The sequence below is a fragment of the Lepisosteus platostomus genome, chromosome 20, assembly GCF_059453375.1.
Source record: "Lepisosteus platostomus isolate fLepPlt1 chromosome 20, fLepPlt1.hap1, whole genome shotgun sequence".
In the NCBI taxonomy this organism is placed as follows: Eukaryota; Metazoa; Chordata; class Actinopteri; order Semionotiformes; family Lepisosteidae; genus Lepisosteus; species Lepisosteus platostomus.
In genome coordinates this window covers 7,169,414-7,187,045 of record NC_142630.1, presented here as the reverse complement: position 1 = coordinate 7,187,045, position 17,632 = coordinate 7,169,414, and the positions used below count along the sequence as shown (strand labels likewise).

General features: G+C 38.1%; 1 protein-coding gene across 1 annotated transcript in view; it reads right to left on the bottom strand.

Moving 5' to 3' along the window:
* The window catches only part of cpne7 (copine VII), a 50,218-nt gene that overhangs the window by 22,674 nt on the left and 9,912 nt on the right, over positions 1-17,632 (bottom strand). Inside the window, exons 3-5 of the mRNA XM_088613680.1 lie at positions 13,093-13,275; positions 9,522-9,596; positions 5,318-5,392 (exon numbers count right to left, since the gene is read on the bottom strand). Coding sequence (XP_088469806.1) covers positions 5,318-5,392; positions 9,522-9,596; positions 13,093-13,275 — 333 coding nt within the window. The remainder of the gene's footprint in view (positions 1-5,317; positions 5,393-9,521; positions 9,597-13,092; positions 13,276-17,632) is intronic.

Genomic DNA, 17,632 nt, shown 5'->3' with positions numbered 1-17,632 from the left:
AAGTCTCACATTGACTATGAGCGCAATTTTGCATATTTTTTAAAGATTTTATTTAGACAGTATTATATAGCAGTTTTTTCTAAAAGGAAATGTCTTTGCTAAAAGGAATTTCTTTGAAATTTTCATAGGAAGACTGCATGTTGAAAAATGTACTCATACGTTTAGTATGTATTAAAAATGAATAAAAACAAGTAGTTGTTAGTTAATAGTTGCTCCTTTTCTTTTCCCTTCTTGCTCCTAATGGTTAATTTTGTTCATCCCTGCTGGAACACTGGTCTGGCAGAGACCATCAGCATTAGCTCTCTCTACAAGCCAGGCCATTCTGCTGTCTACCTGGACAACTTTACACATTTCTTCAAATAAATAAGGACATTAAAACCAACACATCTACCCTATGGGAAACACCTAAGGCATATTTAAATTTCAGCTTTAGAAAAATTGTTGTTCAATATCAACAAAAACTATAATAACAAGAGGCAAAAAGAGTTCATAAGAGCAATTCTTTTTTTTCCCCAGAAACAAAACATTGTTTTCATTCATTGCTCAAAAACATATATTAAACTCAGCAGTTTACTGCTATTAAAGTTTTGTTGAGAAGACGGTGAATTAATCTTACACTTAGGTATTTACTAAGTTAGGGGAACCTATAAAAATGTGTTCTTTTTAAATCATCTGGACTAGATGGGTACATGATGGAGCTGGAGTTTTAATGAATCTGAAAATTAGCCTGACTCTTCCTTAGATATAGAGTATCTATTGCTCTGAGGAGAGCAGGAGTCAACTGAGCTCAATGTATAAAGCTAGGGCATCGCTCATTGAGAAGAATAACACAGACCCAGAGGACCTCATTATTACTGAATTTAGTTGTAAGAATCCTTGCAAAAATACTGGCTGACAGATATTATTCTACTTACTATTATCAAATCAGACCACACATGCTCACACATGTCAGAGATGATCCTGCAGATATCTGCTGCTTACTTAACATCACAGATTTCCACACATCACAATGCAATCCTTAGAAGCTGAAAGAACGTTTGCCCACAGTGTGCGTTTTTTTAATTGAATGTACTGTGGAGGCTTTTATAAGAGGTTTTAAATGGGTCATCCGTTAGCAGAATGGATTAGATTTTTCCCAAGTCACATTCCACATCTGTTGTAAACAATTTGTATTCTTCTTTCCTCTTTAAATTAGACAGGAGTAATAGGCATATTCCTTTTCACTCTTTTTATTTGACCTATTTTACTGAAGTCCTAGCAGCGGCTGTCAAGGCTAACAATGATGCAGCTTGTTTTCAAATCAATAACAAGGAACACAAAATGTCACTGTATGGAGACAGTATATCACTACTCATCGCAATTAAGAACCTTAAAAACAAATGCTACCCTAATTTGAAGTAGCAATTAGTGTTTGTTACATATACTGTACATCTATATATCTACTACACACAACACAAGCAAAAAAAAGAAAAACTGAAAAGCCCTGATTTCATACACATTCATACCCTTTAAGATGTACAAAATTTCCCTAAAGGGCCATAAAATAGGATGAAAATTCACCTTCCAGCAGAACAATAATCCAAAGCACTAGGCCTAACCTACACTAGAGCATCATAATAAGAATGTGAATGTTCTTGAGTGGCTCAGTCCTGACATGAATGCTATTGAGAATCTGTGGAAAGGCTCGAGAACTGACTTACCCAAAAAGATTTGTGGCTGCAATTACTGCCATAGTGCTTCCAACAAATATCGAGTTCAAAATCCTCCATACTTCTGTAATCTGAATAGGGTTTTTTCTCTCTCTAGGTTTCAATGACATTTATTCTAACCTATCTCATCCTTAGAAATCCTGAGTTTGAGCATTCATGTTTTGCCATAAAACAAAGTTTAAAAAATGTGCACGGTACAGTATGCCATTTTTTGTAATTTCACAAAAATGGGACGCCATAGGAACTATCTGTATATTTGTGCAAGGCACTGTAAACTGAAGGAAAGTTTTTCAAACAAAGTGGTTTCACACATTTCTCACCCCCTTTTATGGCTATGCAAGAATAACAAGCAGATGATGGACATGACTTGGGAAAATAAAGCTGGAGTGTTAACTTCATCATGGCCAAAGGGGTACAGCCCAAGATTGCTCACAAGTCACAGTGGGACACCCAGCTCAAAATAAGCGTGATCCCGAAATCTCCCCAGCTGCTGTATTAAATTTGGCACACATATCTTACAGTATGTGGGCATGCCCTAAAGTAATCTGATTCTGAGTCATGATTAGGAATGAAATCAAACATAATGGTACATAAGTACATCCCACTGAAATAACATTTGTGCCCTGTGACCAGTCTTGAGGTAGACTTTCCCCCTTTGTCAGACCCCAAAATGTCCGTTTATTCCCTATCCCACATTTGGAATATGGAGGTATCCATACACTGGCTTCATATACAGAAGATTTGGATCTTTTACCACTGGAGGGAATAACTTTGGCCTTTCACAAAAGTGTTTTCTTTCAGAACACATGGGAGCCTTTGCATGACTTACTTACATCCTAGTATAACTTATTTGTTACTGTAGCTCAAGGGAAGGCTCTTTCACGCTCACATACTAATACCTGGGTTTATGTCATAAAGCCAAACAGTAACTGCTAAAACTCTTTGGCCAGTTACAAAGTTGAGTACAATCTGACCTTCGAAGCATATGTGCACTGCATTTGAACTAATTTAAAGCACTTCTTTTTTTCATTGTTTTTCTTGATAGTTTGATTTTCCCCTGTTGAAAAAAAATAATGTTCATAGCTGATCTTCATGTGAGTTTGCATTATGCGGTACTAACAGAACTAAAAATGTTATTCATCGGTAGCTGAGACTCAACATGTTTTCACACACGCGGTATTATATTGCAAATATTAGGTGACTCGAACACTTTCAGCATTCAGTGGAATGGGACATATCCAGTGGCTGTTTATTAAAGTAACACCAACTTTCAAGGGAAAAGTACTTTATAAGACCAAGTTCAAATATTACAAAATTGTCATTGTGTCAAAGGGCAGGACCTTAATTAAGAACAATCAACAAGCTACAGGTATATCAACAGGATATTCTGTTTTTCATTATGCCTAGCTATTAGCAAGGACAAGTTCTCTTAAAATAATTTCAATAAAGGACATACTTTACATCATAAACTAGCACAAGTTAACATCATTAGCCAGGTACTTGGAATGTGATTAAGAATGTTCTTCCAGGAATGTTACCATTTCAGATGTATTTTCCTCTACTGCCCTATGCAAACTTTCCTTTTTCTCTAATAAGATTGGTCACACTTGACAGTAAAAGGCTGTTCACACCTGAATCTTGGGAAATACAGAAAGTCATGTGAATAGTGCATGAATGCTTTGTGATTTAAAGTGCATTTCATAAAGAGTGAAACATGCATCATATTTTATTTTGTAAATACATTTGTCTTAAAGTTAGTCATGTTACATATTCCAGCTACTTAATTTTGACCAGTTTATTATTGGCCAGGCACCATGAGTTTCAAGCGAAATGAATGTATTACAACATGACTGTTTCCGTCTTAATTCATAACTGGTCAAGATCTGAATAATGAATACATAACAAAGGCTGTTTTTAACAAGGGCAATAAATAGCTCCTAAGGGCAGTCTTACTATTGTAGCTACTATATGATTGCTATTACCAGTTACTGGGTTTTAAAAAAAAATGCACACTGTATATACATACAATTGTTAAAAGTGCCATTCCTGAGAGAATTAAGTGGTTTCTTTGAAATAATTGTGCATTAGTATAATTATTCATCTCTGCAAAGTAACAGAGTATCATTTTTATCGATTTTACTTGCTCTAGCTAGATTTTGAAGTGGCAGACGGGCATCTGTTTTGACACTGAACTAATGTGCACAAACCAGAGGCTAAGAGTTTTATGGTACAAGCCTAAGGGGTATCCTCTCTGTGTGTTCTTAACACAGTGTGCTTTTTATTGCCATGCTTACTGCAGCCTTCAGTGCATCCATTTTTCAGCAATCACTTTCAAGTATTACTGAAGTTCTGCATCTCAGCCATGGGGCCAAGGCTCAAGATGAGAGGTTAAAGTCTCATGCAAATTAAGTTAATTTCTTTCTGAAATGAACAATTAGAAACCCATAAACTCAGGGTTATTCTCAAATGCGTATACATATATATTTGGCAGATAACATAGCAGCAGAGGGTAATTTGCCAAGAGAACAAGGCAGAATTTTGTCAAAGGCAGAGTGGAAATGGAGCCTGATAACCTGCAAAGTGCAGCTCTCGGTGTGCCACTCATCCGCAGCGCGCTCAGGAAGGGAGTGTGGGTGGAGAGCTGTGTAGGTGTTTGTGTACAGTGCATCGGAGAGTGCTTGCAAGCTGGTGCACAAAACGGCAACTTGACGTGCTCTGGGGCAGTCGTACATTTCTCTGTCTCTTCGCTGTGCCCGCCTGTGTGGGAGGCCGTGTTTGTCTGTATGTATTGTGCAGGGAGAAGCTTGGTGTCCTTGTGTCATCACAAACAGCAGACAGATGGAACTCTGCTGCAGCAACAATGAAAACCGCTTGACAGGAAACAGCAGCATGATTGTTAACCCCTTAACTCCCACTAAAGCTGGCAGCTAAGCAAAACCTGCCATGGAGCTGTATTGGCTTTTTATACAGGGAAAAATACAATACAATTCTGGAATGTCAGCAGTTTCTTTTGTTTCCCTAATGTCTATTTTATGAGGAACATTTAAAGTAATGGATTTTTATTTGTATACGATCATGATTCTTGAAACAGTCACAATGTTAAAATTTATTGAGCAATTGATCTTGTAGGTTTCCCATAATACACTGCAGTTCAGTTCACTACTCAGACTACAAACGTTACATTTACTCCAAATGTTGAGGGCAAAGTGGTACAGAAATTGGGATATGTAAAAAATAAATTCAAAACATTTGCTTCAAATGTTTAGCAGTTAGTTGTAGAAGGACACTCAAGATATTGTAGGGGATAATACTGCAAGAAACATTAATCTGAAATTCAGATTGCACTAGAAAATATAGAATTGAAACCTAATGACCTTAAAACGTTAGTTTTATCATACTCACGGATAATCAATAATAATCTGGTTCAATAAACCCAAAAAATGGTTCTAAAGGGTAAAGTAACATTTGTCTTTTGGAAATAAGAAATGTTGAGAACCAGGCTTACAAAATAAACTCCCAAAATAATTCATTTGTTGTTGAGCAAACACTCATAACTTCCAAGTTTATTATTGTCTTCTTGCTTTCAAGAGAAAAATACAAAAACATACCTTATCATCCAATTTCTTGGCACAGAAGGAAAGTTCCACATAACCATTGTTTCCAGAAATCTCTTCAGCAATAACCTCAGAAGAATAATAAAACAAGTTATTTTATGACTTTTTCACTCATATTACGTTAGCAAGAAAAAAACTCTCGGATTCCCCTCAGGAATTTTTGAGTGCTCAGATAACTATTACCCAGCAGCATTCAGCAAGCTGCATCATTATATCTGATTATCTAGAAGCACAGTATCAGTGTTTTTTTGTGATGGTAATACTCCTTTTCCTTAAATATTTTGCACATTTATACCTGAGGAGATCATTTCTATTTACCGGTTCAGAAGGTGTGATTACTACAACAATGCTCCAGAGATTTTTTTTTCTTTAACAATTTGATATCATAGTTTTTCATATAAAGTCAGAGAAGAAATGTGAATGTTCACTGTTCATTTAGCATGACCATCACAAACGATAAATTCCAAGCCTGGCATTCAAACGTTGAATCCTTCTTACTGCTTGAAAGCATTTGTGATACTGCATGTATCAGCAGGTGACAAACTGGTATCCTTGCAGTGCTGACCAGACTTGATTCAGGTAGGGAATGCATATCATCCATTCCCCTTGAAGAAAGCTTTTGACAATCCGTTTGTTCTATTGTCTCTAATTTATAGAACCAGGAAAAATATTTTTGAAATTCAAACTTGTGGGACTATCTGTTTCTGTATCTAATTCAGAACAGCATTTTAGTTGTCATTTTAAAATCTGAAAGCGTCATTGGACTAGTTTAGATACTCTTTCTTTGTCCATTCTCTTCACCAATGTGAAAAACGTGAAGTGTGTTTTTTATTTATGGTCAGAGGGAGATGAAGGACAGTTTGGAATCCTTCATCCTCCTAATCGTTGTGCCAGCAGCAGAAATACTTCCAGTGCATTATTTATGACAGCGATTTCTCACACTGCTATTTTAGCGCTCACATTGTCTTCGCACTTCCCCTGATGTACATGAGAAGTACATGAGACTCTACTGACTTTGACGCAGCTGAAAAGACAACACTGGGCACGCACTGAGCTGATCTCTCCAACTGTGCCACTGTTCACTTCAGAAACTAACACCTGTACAGTACAACACACAAGGAGAGAAAGGACAGGGCTTCAGAGGGGATCCTCTATGGTTCGGCTTGGAAGATGCTAACTTGGAGTGCAAGATGAGCCTAGACTCGAACCTCGGTCATGTCACTAGACAACGGCAGTTTCTTTCGTTTCCTGGCTTTCACTGAAACAACAACAACTCCTGTAAAGTGTTGGGCACCTGCAAAGCTGCAGGGACACTCCAGTCTGTGCCAACTGTCCTGTAAGGCCCTGCAATGCTGGAAGTGTGTTCAGAAATGAATGGCTCTGATGGCTGATTAGATCAGCAGATCCTCACATGTCCTGTGTAGCAATGGAACTGGAGCTGACTTAAACAACCAGCAGCTCCAGATTGGGTGGATATATCATTGAAATATTTCCAGATTTTTACAAAGAAAGAAAAGGAAATTGTTTCCTTGCCCAAGAATAAATGATGTGGAAAATATATGCAGGACAGTCACTAGTCAGTGTAATTAATTGTATAAAATGAACACAGCATCACATAATTTAATTACTCTTCTACTTCTACCGTTCAATAATAAATGATGGCCAACACTTCACAACTGTATTTTCATAAAGCAAAAAAGGGAATTAATATACATTTGCAACCGTATAGAACATAATATTCTGGATTATAGCCAGCACACCAACTGGAAGGTTTTTAGAGTAAAACCACGATTGGAACCTCTCCTGGATTCAGCTCAGAAATGATTCCAGGGATCTTAACAGAATTTGGTCTTTTCACTACACAGAAAATTGGAGATCATGTCTGAGAAAGACAAGCCAAAACAAAGAATGTGGTTTACCATGATTGAATCTGGAATTTGTAGTGTTATTAATATACTGCGCATGAGACAGGAATCTGTTCTTGTCACAATATTTTGCACACACAACACTACTGGGCTTTAAGTATTGTTCTCTTCCAAATTAGCTTAAGCCTCCTTGAGCAACCTGCCAAATTCACAGAGTGGCTCATGTGCAGCTGCATACCAAATTGGATTCAGGCTCATTATTACCATATTAATAAAACAGACTTCAAGTATTTTCTCCCAGAAAGGTTATTACAAATCCCCTGGAAAATATTAGCATTGAACTATATGAGGATTCCAGCCAAGACGCTTTGCACACCCATCAAAACTCATTCTGACAAGCACCCAGTCACTACTGAGCCAGTGTCTCCAGCTTACTTCACCTCCTCCTTTCTCTGCTGTAGCCCCAGAAGCGAACTCCATCCCACCTGCCAAACCTAGGATTAGACTCCACCTTCTCTCAAAATACACCCTCCTCCATGCCAAAAACCCAAACCCACACTGCTTTTCTTGATCCTTCCTTTTTATGTCTTTTTAGGAGGACATAACACACATTTGGATGAAAGGCAGTAACTACCCCCTCTCACAGTGCAAAATCCAGAGAAAGATCTAACGATTCTGTATCTGTTAAATGTCGTTCTCCTACTGTCAACCTATTTATAATCATCCCATCACCCCTAATTGACACAGCAGTGTTGCCAAACACTAAAATAAAGAATTTAGAAGATGTCTTAATCATTCGAATTCCACAAGATCTCTCAAAAACACTACTCTAAAATCTAACAAACACATCTGACAAATAGTTCAATCTATCATGATTCCTTAAACTATTTTTATCTTCCGGAACTCTCATTCCATGAACTGTCTTTGATGCTAGCTTGTCATTTACAAAGTTTACTGCCCATTGCACACTGCCTAACAAAAATAAGGCAACTTCTTTAAAGACATCATCCAAGGGATTATATCATAATTCGAGGGAGAAATATCTGTGATATTTCAGTAACATCTTAGGTGACTTGACACTTAAAAGATTTAAATGTTTAAAGTTTTTCTTTACAAAAAAAAATATCTTGGAACATTAGTAGACTAATACTTCAACTGCAAAGTCTCATACATACTGTACATTAACCTAATGTTCACCCTCTTTACTAGCAATATGTGTATGGTAATGCTAATGGACTGCAAGTGCATGCTTTTTACATTGAATCCATTTCATTCAGCTCTTTAGAAGAATGCAAAATTCATGTTTCATAATCTGCAAAGGTTGCACAGTTGCTGACGAAATCCAAATCACTCTGAAGGCATGTGTCTGGAGTCTGAACCCTTACCACCAATACCTCATCATTACCACCAGGAATGTGCATGTCAGCAGCGAACGTCTGCTTTAGGTATCTTTGAAATGAACCATGTTCTAAGAAATTACTTGAACACGCTTTCTTTCAATCCTGCTCATGCATGTAGTCCATCTAGGGTCCATCCTGTTATAATCTCATTTGAGGCACAAGCCCCACTTAGACACAAGATAACTGCTCTCATCTGATCTCAGCCCCTCTTTGTTCAACTATTCCCATTTCACACTCCTTCCGGAGAGCAGTGAAATGCCAGTAATAGGCCTTGTACTTTCCTGACAATTACCCGGAGCAGTATAACTTCACTGTTGTGTTATATTTGAATCATAAAAGTCCAGAATGTTGTTCTGTATTTTTTTTGTCATTCTTTGAATTTTAATTCTATTGGTGTGTTAAACAAGACAGCACTGCTCTTAATTATCACAAAACACCAGTAGGATGTAGATGACTCATCTTTGCTGTAGGATGACAGACTGTTTTCAAGTGCCTCATTTTCATTGACTTTTCTGAAGTGGAGTACCTTACTTTTCTAAATTGTTCGCTTAAGTGACATTTACATACAAATTTAAAGAAATATTCACTTCATTTTAATGATACCAGTAATTTGTAGGTTTGAATGTAGTACATCTTTAGGTTTCTATCTCTAGACAAACTAATTTAAACATTATGCAATCTACGTATAATGTACTGTTATATATACTGTATATTCTAATTTCTTAGGTTTTAATTACAACCATTACACCATTTAACCATCATTACTCACACTTATGTCCAGCTATGTAGAATTTGATATCATGGTTTTCATTAAACTGATTTTCTATCCACTTTCAAAGAAACATCTGCAATTTGATAGCAAGAGCTTCTATACAATTCCTGCACTAGATGTATTATTTTTAACTTAATAAAAAATAAAATAATAAGACTTACTGTTATGGTGGACTTCCCAGCATATTTTCCATATTTCAAGAAGAGAGGCTTTGTCATTTTCTTCTGGGCCACAATCTGTTGGAAGCAGGAGACTCATCACAGTGATGGAAGTCTTTAATATCACTCATTAGTTTATAGAAGATAACACAACAAGGAGTGCAAAGACAGAAAGAAAGAAAGCACCAAACCTCAGCTGTTAGCTTCTGGATCTAGCAGATTCCTCTCCACCCTAGAGCTAAAGATAAAACCTAACTAAAGATACCTAACTGTGTAACACAGCAGTCAGTTCTCATCATCAGTCTGATCCTCTAGACTTGGCCTTTGATGTGTAGATTCTTAGAGAACACTTAAGAGTGTAGATATTTGTTTTGTACTGGTGTAAGATCAATAAATATCATTTCACCCACTTCACTTATGGAATATTATAGATATCTACCTTTTAAAATATGTCCTCTCCACCCCTTCATTAATCAGTTGCAATTTGAGAATGATTTCTACATGGTTATAGTTATGTGTTAAGTGTGCACTGCCCTGACAAAATGTCACAATCAAATTCAAGGTAAAAGACAAATTAAAATGTTCTTGAACTCTACTGTATATCATTTTCAACATTTCTCTCTCAAACCCTGGATTTAAAATCTCAAGACCTCATTTGTGCAGTGACATTTTGACCTGTCTCACACCAACCTTGAAATATCCTTTTAGTGATTGGTGTCAGAACACTCAAACATTTCGTATAATCAGCACTGAAAGAGCCACAGGTTATTCAGCATTTTTTGCAGCTGATTGGTTTATATCCTAATGTACCACTTTGTATTGCATGAAGATCTCAAACCTAATGGAATAATGCCCTGAAGAGCAATATCTTCAGATACAGTAGTGAACTACAGTTACCCAAACCCGCATTAGATCTGTAAAAACTAATGTTTGTTCTGTGAAGTCACTTTCAGATTTCATGTTATTTATTCTTTAATCCAATTTATCTTTTATTCTTTAATCCAACAGTGTTACATTGCAAGAGTTGTAACAGTGGTCTATGCTGATATACATGGGTACCAGTCTTTCACTAGATAAATGTTGCATACATAAGAAACCTGTTGTGCTGTTTATGAATTACCTTATTGTTAACGGAATACTTTAAAAAGAAGAAAAACTAGTGACCTAATTTTAAATATGTTCGAAGGCAGAAACAGAAGAAAATGTATCCTACTATACTTGACTGCGCCATGAGCTCTACACTGACTGAAAGCTGATGATCTTTAAACTTGTACCCTGCACATCCCTCCCTTCAAACACTCACATACACACTTTTAATTAAGGCTCTACACTGTTAGCTGGTCGTTCATACAGAGCTTCTGAAAGGTGACAGATTCCCACTATGATAGTAACTGTGCAGACGCATTCACATTTTGTGTCAGTTTTTGAATATCACGGTGTTCTGAATAAGATATTAATGACAAAACAGCATGAGTACTGCCTCTGTAGCCTGACGTTTTTTCTCACCTTTATCTTCAAGGCTCAATTAAAAGGCTTCTCTATGTGTGCTCTGATGACTCAGGTCCAGACTTCTGTCTTAATTATGATCAACTGACTTGCAGTCCCCAACAGAAACTAAAAGCATGTATGGAGAAAATCTGCATATTTCTGCAACAGAATTACTTCCCCATACACTTTTCCCCTTGCTCTCCCTAGTTTTATGCATGAATTTGATCCTTTTTTCTGCAGTCACTTTCAGTAACCAACACAAATGAATACTAACAGGCCAATGTCAACCTTAATGTAGTTATATTTCTAAATGAATAATCCCTACTGCCCTACAGTGTACTGAAGGAACAGCAAGAATGTGCTTGATGAGCATGTTGAGACATTTGATATTCTGGTAGTATACATTTAGATGTTTTTATCAGCTTTCTCCCTGGACAGCCAGCTACTGATCATTAAGTGATGACAAACCAGAAGGAATGCACTTCTTTCCACTGGTATAATACAAGCTGTTGCTGTTTCAATTCAAGAAGGCACAAACTTTCTTTTGTTTGTACTTGTGAATCCTTCTGAAGAGCAAAACCTGATCTTTTTCATTGTATTTTCCATTTGATATTGGCCTTCAGCAAAAACCTTACTTTTCTCAACGTGTGATATTTTATACATTTATCACAGACAATATAACCAAGCCGATGTGATAAAACTGCATCCACAAGTACCATTATTCAATCTGTTGTCCCACCCGCATTTATGGACAGTTTTGTATTCCAGCTGCACTACTGCTTTTAAGAATACATACTCCATCACTGTCACAAGTTAGGGTAGTGCTGGACAGCTCAGTCTTCTAGGTTTCACAGACATGCAGTAATGATTTAGTAGTGCATTGTCTTTTATTATCTCAAATTTTTTTGGGAATGGTGTGTAGTATAGAATATAGACAGAGTGATTTATGTTCTGAAAGTTCAGTCTGTTGTTATATACTGGTTACATTCAGAATAAAACCAATGAACTCGTATATATTTGATATGTCAAATCAAAGTTGTCCTTTATCCTTTAGCCATTCAACTGAAGCTCCTGATAGAATGTTATATCATATCTCAGAAACAACTTGCTTAAACTTTGGACTTCACTTCCATCAAATTCCCAACGCCTCCACACCATTTTTTAAAATTTCAGCTGCTAAAATAGTCCTTGTCTGAAACAAAGCTTTCATTACTGCTCTTGTGTTTTTAAGATGTGGGTACCCTGAAGTACCTCATTCTGAAAGATTGCTAAATTACCCTGAAGAATTCTGCTCAAATAAGATTCTCAAAGGGAAAAAGGAAAATCAATGGATTTTGTTAGCTCCAATAAGCACTTCAGACCACATGATGCACTTTAAGTACTGTAACAAAGCAGACACCTACTCATTTAAAAAAAAAAAAACTGAATTGAGTTTTTTTTGAAAGGTAAAGCACGAATTTCTAAAAACCTGGACTTTTCTGAGTCTTACAAAAGTGCCAATGAGAATACCTTCTACCAAAGACAAACTAGCATTACAGTGCCTATAGAAAAGCTACACACCTGTTCCACAGTAATATTTTGTTGCCTTAGTCTTAAATTTAAGACGCATTAAATCCATTTATTTTAGCTTTTTTTACACATTGTAACACACAACCTCCAAGTGAAAAACAAATGGTTAATAAACATTCTGAATAGTAATTACAAATAACCTACAAAAATGGGTTGCACAGGCACATACACCCCTCAGTAATAGCCAGTAACACCTGTGTTCACCTGCAGTGATGGATGATTTAAGAATAGAATCTGCTGATGATTCCAGAATAGAATCAGCTGGTCCTGTAGGTCTCCTGAGGCATCTATGCTGCGACATTCAATAATGCTCTACAACGCGTCACAGACTAGATGTCTCCAGCACTGGTCAGGTATGGACAGCACAGTGGGAACAAAAGTTTGACAATCATTTCACTTCATGACACACCACTATCAGAAACACCAGGAAGTATTAGAGGAGTGATTCAATTTAGGATCAACAGGGAATGGAAAGTCAGGTACTCCTGCTTGCCAGTGAAAGGCAGCACTGACCTACCTGCCCCAGGGTGCACTCGATGCCCCCAAGGAAGTCGTCATCGCGAGTTCCGATACTGCAGTGGCCATGGATGTCGTACACTTCGAAGCGCAGTTTCTGAACTTCCTCAAAGTAATAGTCCAGAGTGAAGACTTTAGAGAACACCGGGTTCAGATTACTCTTAATGACCTCGGTCCTGTCGATCTACAGCAAGGAAACAGAAACAGACCACGGTTTACACTGCAGGTACACATCCTCGAGGGGCGAAAGGTTTCTAAGGAAGACTTTGAGAAACAGAGGTGAAGAATTTCTGAGTATTGTGCCCAGTGTGGTTTACGTTGGCTGTTGCATATTATGAGGTTTTGCAATGGAAGATACAGATTTGGAAGCACATAACCTTTCATATATCACCATACCAAAAATAGCTTGCATATTCAGACTCTAACACATGGGATTTGGATTCACTGATGAACTAACCAAAAAGCAATCAGAACATTTTCTTATGAAAGATTATGCTTTCTGTATCTTCTGAAGATCAGATCCTATAGGACTGTAATGAGTATTTTATGATAAGTAACGCCACTGGCATTTAGCAAAATCCCAAATGCTCTTCCACAGTTTTACTTATTTGTTTGATCTCCCAGGAGAAGTTCTGAAAGATAAATTAAATAAAGATACATTAAATATCTGCAGCAGCTGGCCAGAAATGGCAGGTGCAATGGATGCAAGAATGCTCACGGCTGAACACACACACAGCTGTGGTACAGTACTTTCTCTGTCTGTGGTGATCATGCACCCCTCCAACCTTCAAAGTCATCTTCAATTTGTAAATAAAACAAGAACACAAGATAATAATAAAATGTAGACTGCTCTGCCCAACAGAAACATTTTCTTAAATGTATTATTTTAAATGCAGTCATTATTAAAAGTAAAATGGAAAGACAGGCTACAGCTGTAATTGTAGATACAATTTGTGGGAATGTACTGCATTTCTAATGCATTTCCTGGTCTAAAATGTAGAATAATTCACTCCTACTTCATTCAAGAGCTAGTTGACATTCAGAGCCTGACAATGAAGAACTGTGGCTGATGAAAAACTGTTAACTGTTACTTATTTTGGCCTGAGCTTCATTTCAAGACCCATACAGGACCATCTGCCTGAGGGTAAAGGCTAATGTTATGCTGGTGGAAAAAAAAAAACTATTGAAAACTGTCAGTTCTCACCATGTTTGATTTTCTCCTTGAATTGCTGAAAATGTCTCAATTTAGAACTGCCAAGAAGCATGACCTACAAACCATACACATGGAGTGGCCAGGGAAATCACCCAAATGAGATGGTGTCAGAGCCACTGATGGATGTCTTCATATTTATTAAGAAGAAGGTACCTCATTGATATGAGTCAAAAACCCCTATGTAAAAACAGGAACTTGACCGTTACTTGACACTGGCTGCTCATGCTTCTCTTAAAATAATTTCGTTCTCTTACAAGAATAATAATGTTTCTCCGTTTCACAGGAACTATATTGACTGTTTCAGGCACATACAATTATGTCCTGTAACCTGACCATTCTGGTCATTCCTCCTCTTGAACTTAGATGAAAGTGACCATGCACAGCCTAAAATGCAGATAAAGCGAAACTTGGTTTATGTACTGCATGGTTACAGGATGCACAACTAATCCTGCTCCACCTATGTTTAAGCACATTTCGTTGCTAGCTGCTGTACACTGATAACTTAAGAGAAAATCTATCCTACAAGATATCTGTAATCAGAAAGTCCACAAAAATGTAGTACTCATCTGGGCAAGGAGTTCAAAATGAGAAGCCAGACAGTGCTCACCATGCTGTTATAGGAGAAATTGTTTTACACTTCAGGTTTGTAAAGATATCCAGTGTAAAATATCTGACGATAAAAGGGATGGCATGATGGCACACTGGTTGTTATAGCTGTCTTGCAGTGCAGGGGGCCTGGGTTCAATTCCACACCAGGGATTCTTACCTTTTCTCCCCAGTCCAACATCTGGACTCAAGGACACTGTAAGCATTGCACCAGTTCCAAGGCTCCAAGGTTGTTTTCATGCTAGATTCCCGAGAAAATATACCCCCATCATCCGTAGTGATGGCTAAGTGCTGTGATTTCTATTCACTTTAATAATACAGCCATGTTCAATGCTGAACAGAGCAGCAACCAAGACAAAACGCACCAAAGTCAATGCATACATCAGAACACCCACTACTGCCTTTAAAGCAGGACTTGCAGAGAAGAAGACATTTGCAGAATTTTCAAAATGTTTCTCTTGAGGGTTTTATTGTTGCTGTATTTGTAGCTGCACTAGTCACCACAAAATGAAACAAAACCTCAGCCTCTCATAATCCTACTGTGCTTCCAGAACTCTTCTTTCCACTGCTAACCATAATTCTACCTCCACCCCTTAACCCCCTCCACTCATTGCTCTTAAAGCACAGGAAATATGATCTCTCTAAATATGAAATTGGGAAAAGAAGGATATTGCAATTAAGAGTCACAATATTGTAGACAATAATCTGGAAGACGAGCCAAGAATGGGCCCTGTTTCCAGAACGATGGATGATGGGTGAGTTATTATTTAGATGCAGATTTTGATTGGATGACTGACCCAAATCGACAGACGAACTTTCTTTGCTGTGTCCAACGCGACACATCTGTACCTAATGAAAACAGCAAAGGCACAACATAATTTAATTATCTTTGTGATCTGCCATCTGCTGTGCCAGTTGTGCAAACAGTCACTTGTTTATTTCAGTGATGAAAGCAGCTCAGTGTGAAAGCAAACTGAGCTGCGTCTCTGTTAATCTGAGGAGCATTCAAAAACTGTCAGAGGAATGACTCCTATTGAAAAAGAAGACTTCTAAAGTCCCTTCGGTGATGGTGTAGTGCAAAACAGTTCTTTAAGAGCTCTGCGGTTACACACTCATTCATGAGGTGTATCAGTTTGCTTTTTATAATGCAACCATTAACAAGGCACCCAAAATCTTTTTGTATTGAAGAACCATTATAAATGATCTATGAAATAAGACTGAGAAAATACTAGACTCAAGATTCGTAAAATAATCAAAGCCAAATGTTTTTTTTCCCCCGACTACTTAAGCAGGTGTATACAATATTAGTATCAGGCTCCAATATGACTCTGGCACAGATGTGTTTACTCAATGAAGCTAGTGTATCTTTTTGGCATAAATTCAGAATCAACAATTCTTTTTTTGATACCCACCCTATTTGGAACAGTCAGCCTTGCATTTTTCCACATCTTGGCTCACAGTGAGGAACCCCGAGACCACACACAGGGCAAAACGAGGAAGTGTGGGACAATTCCTCCCACCTGCCTACGTGCAAGCTACTTGTGTTTCAACACATCACAGACAACACAGCCCCCGTACTGCAGGTTCAGTGCCAACTGAGCATGTCCCCCACCAGCAGCATCGCAAACCCCACAAGCACCCCAGGGGCTGCAGGGTCACCACGTCTCCAAGAGACGAGAGAGTGCTAGCCTTGGAGGTGCTCAGCTGGGTATACACCAGCACCTGGGGAACCCTGGTCACAACTCAAACCCCTTATTATGGAACTCAACTTCTGCTCAGAAAAGCGGCTTCCTGGTTGCGTCAGCCCCAAACTGGAGTATCTTAATCCCTAGGGGAGATTTTTTGTTGTTGTTATTTTGAAACTATGACCCTTTTATCTTATTGGTGTAGGATGCTTTTCATCTAATCTAAAAAAAAATACTTTGAAAACGCAACTCAAACAAGCATCCCACAGCTAATTAAAAATGAAGAATTAAAAAGAAATGACAACTTTTAGATTAGATCTTCTACAGACTGTACATTATTATAGTCTCTAGGTTTTTGTCCAGGCTGTTTATCATTCGCATTCCCACTTGCCAATATAGTCGTCTGTAAACCAGCATAATACAAACTATTGTTGTCATAAAGGTTCATCAGGGAAATCGGTATTCAAGTAATTCATGTGTTTTCCATTGTCTTCCTTTTAATGAATATAAGCGAAATGTAGCTGATGGCTTTACCCACACCTGGCACTGTAACTCTTAAAAAAGGGACACGGCTATTAATGTGCGTTAATGTCTGCACAACAGACGCCACCGCCTTCCCATTTCTAAAGTACAACACTTCACTTGCTTGCCAGTGTAGGAAAAAATGCCTGAGGCCAAATGTCTCTGCAAGCATCTGTTTTTCAGTGTCAGTTCGTGCAGCAGTCCGAGAGCTGGAGCATCAACATGGGTTCCTCGCCCTTCCCTGACAGCATGCTTCATCGGAGAGTCAAGGCAGACCGGCGACAGCTATGTGGGATCTTCGCTCTGTGCCTCCTGAGCCCTGGTTAGGAAAGTGTTTTACATGACAATGTCACTTCCCATTGCGAAGCATTAAAGGACACAGGAGTGGCACTCCCACTGCCGACGCTGTGACAGAGAGATCTGCCTGCACAGCGCCACAGATCCAGCGCACAGCACCTTATCAGCAGACACAAGCTTTTTTCCAGGGCTCAGAGAGCCTCATATGGCACCCTGGG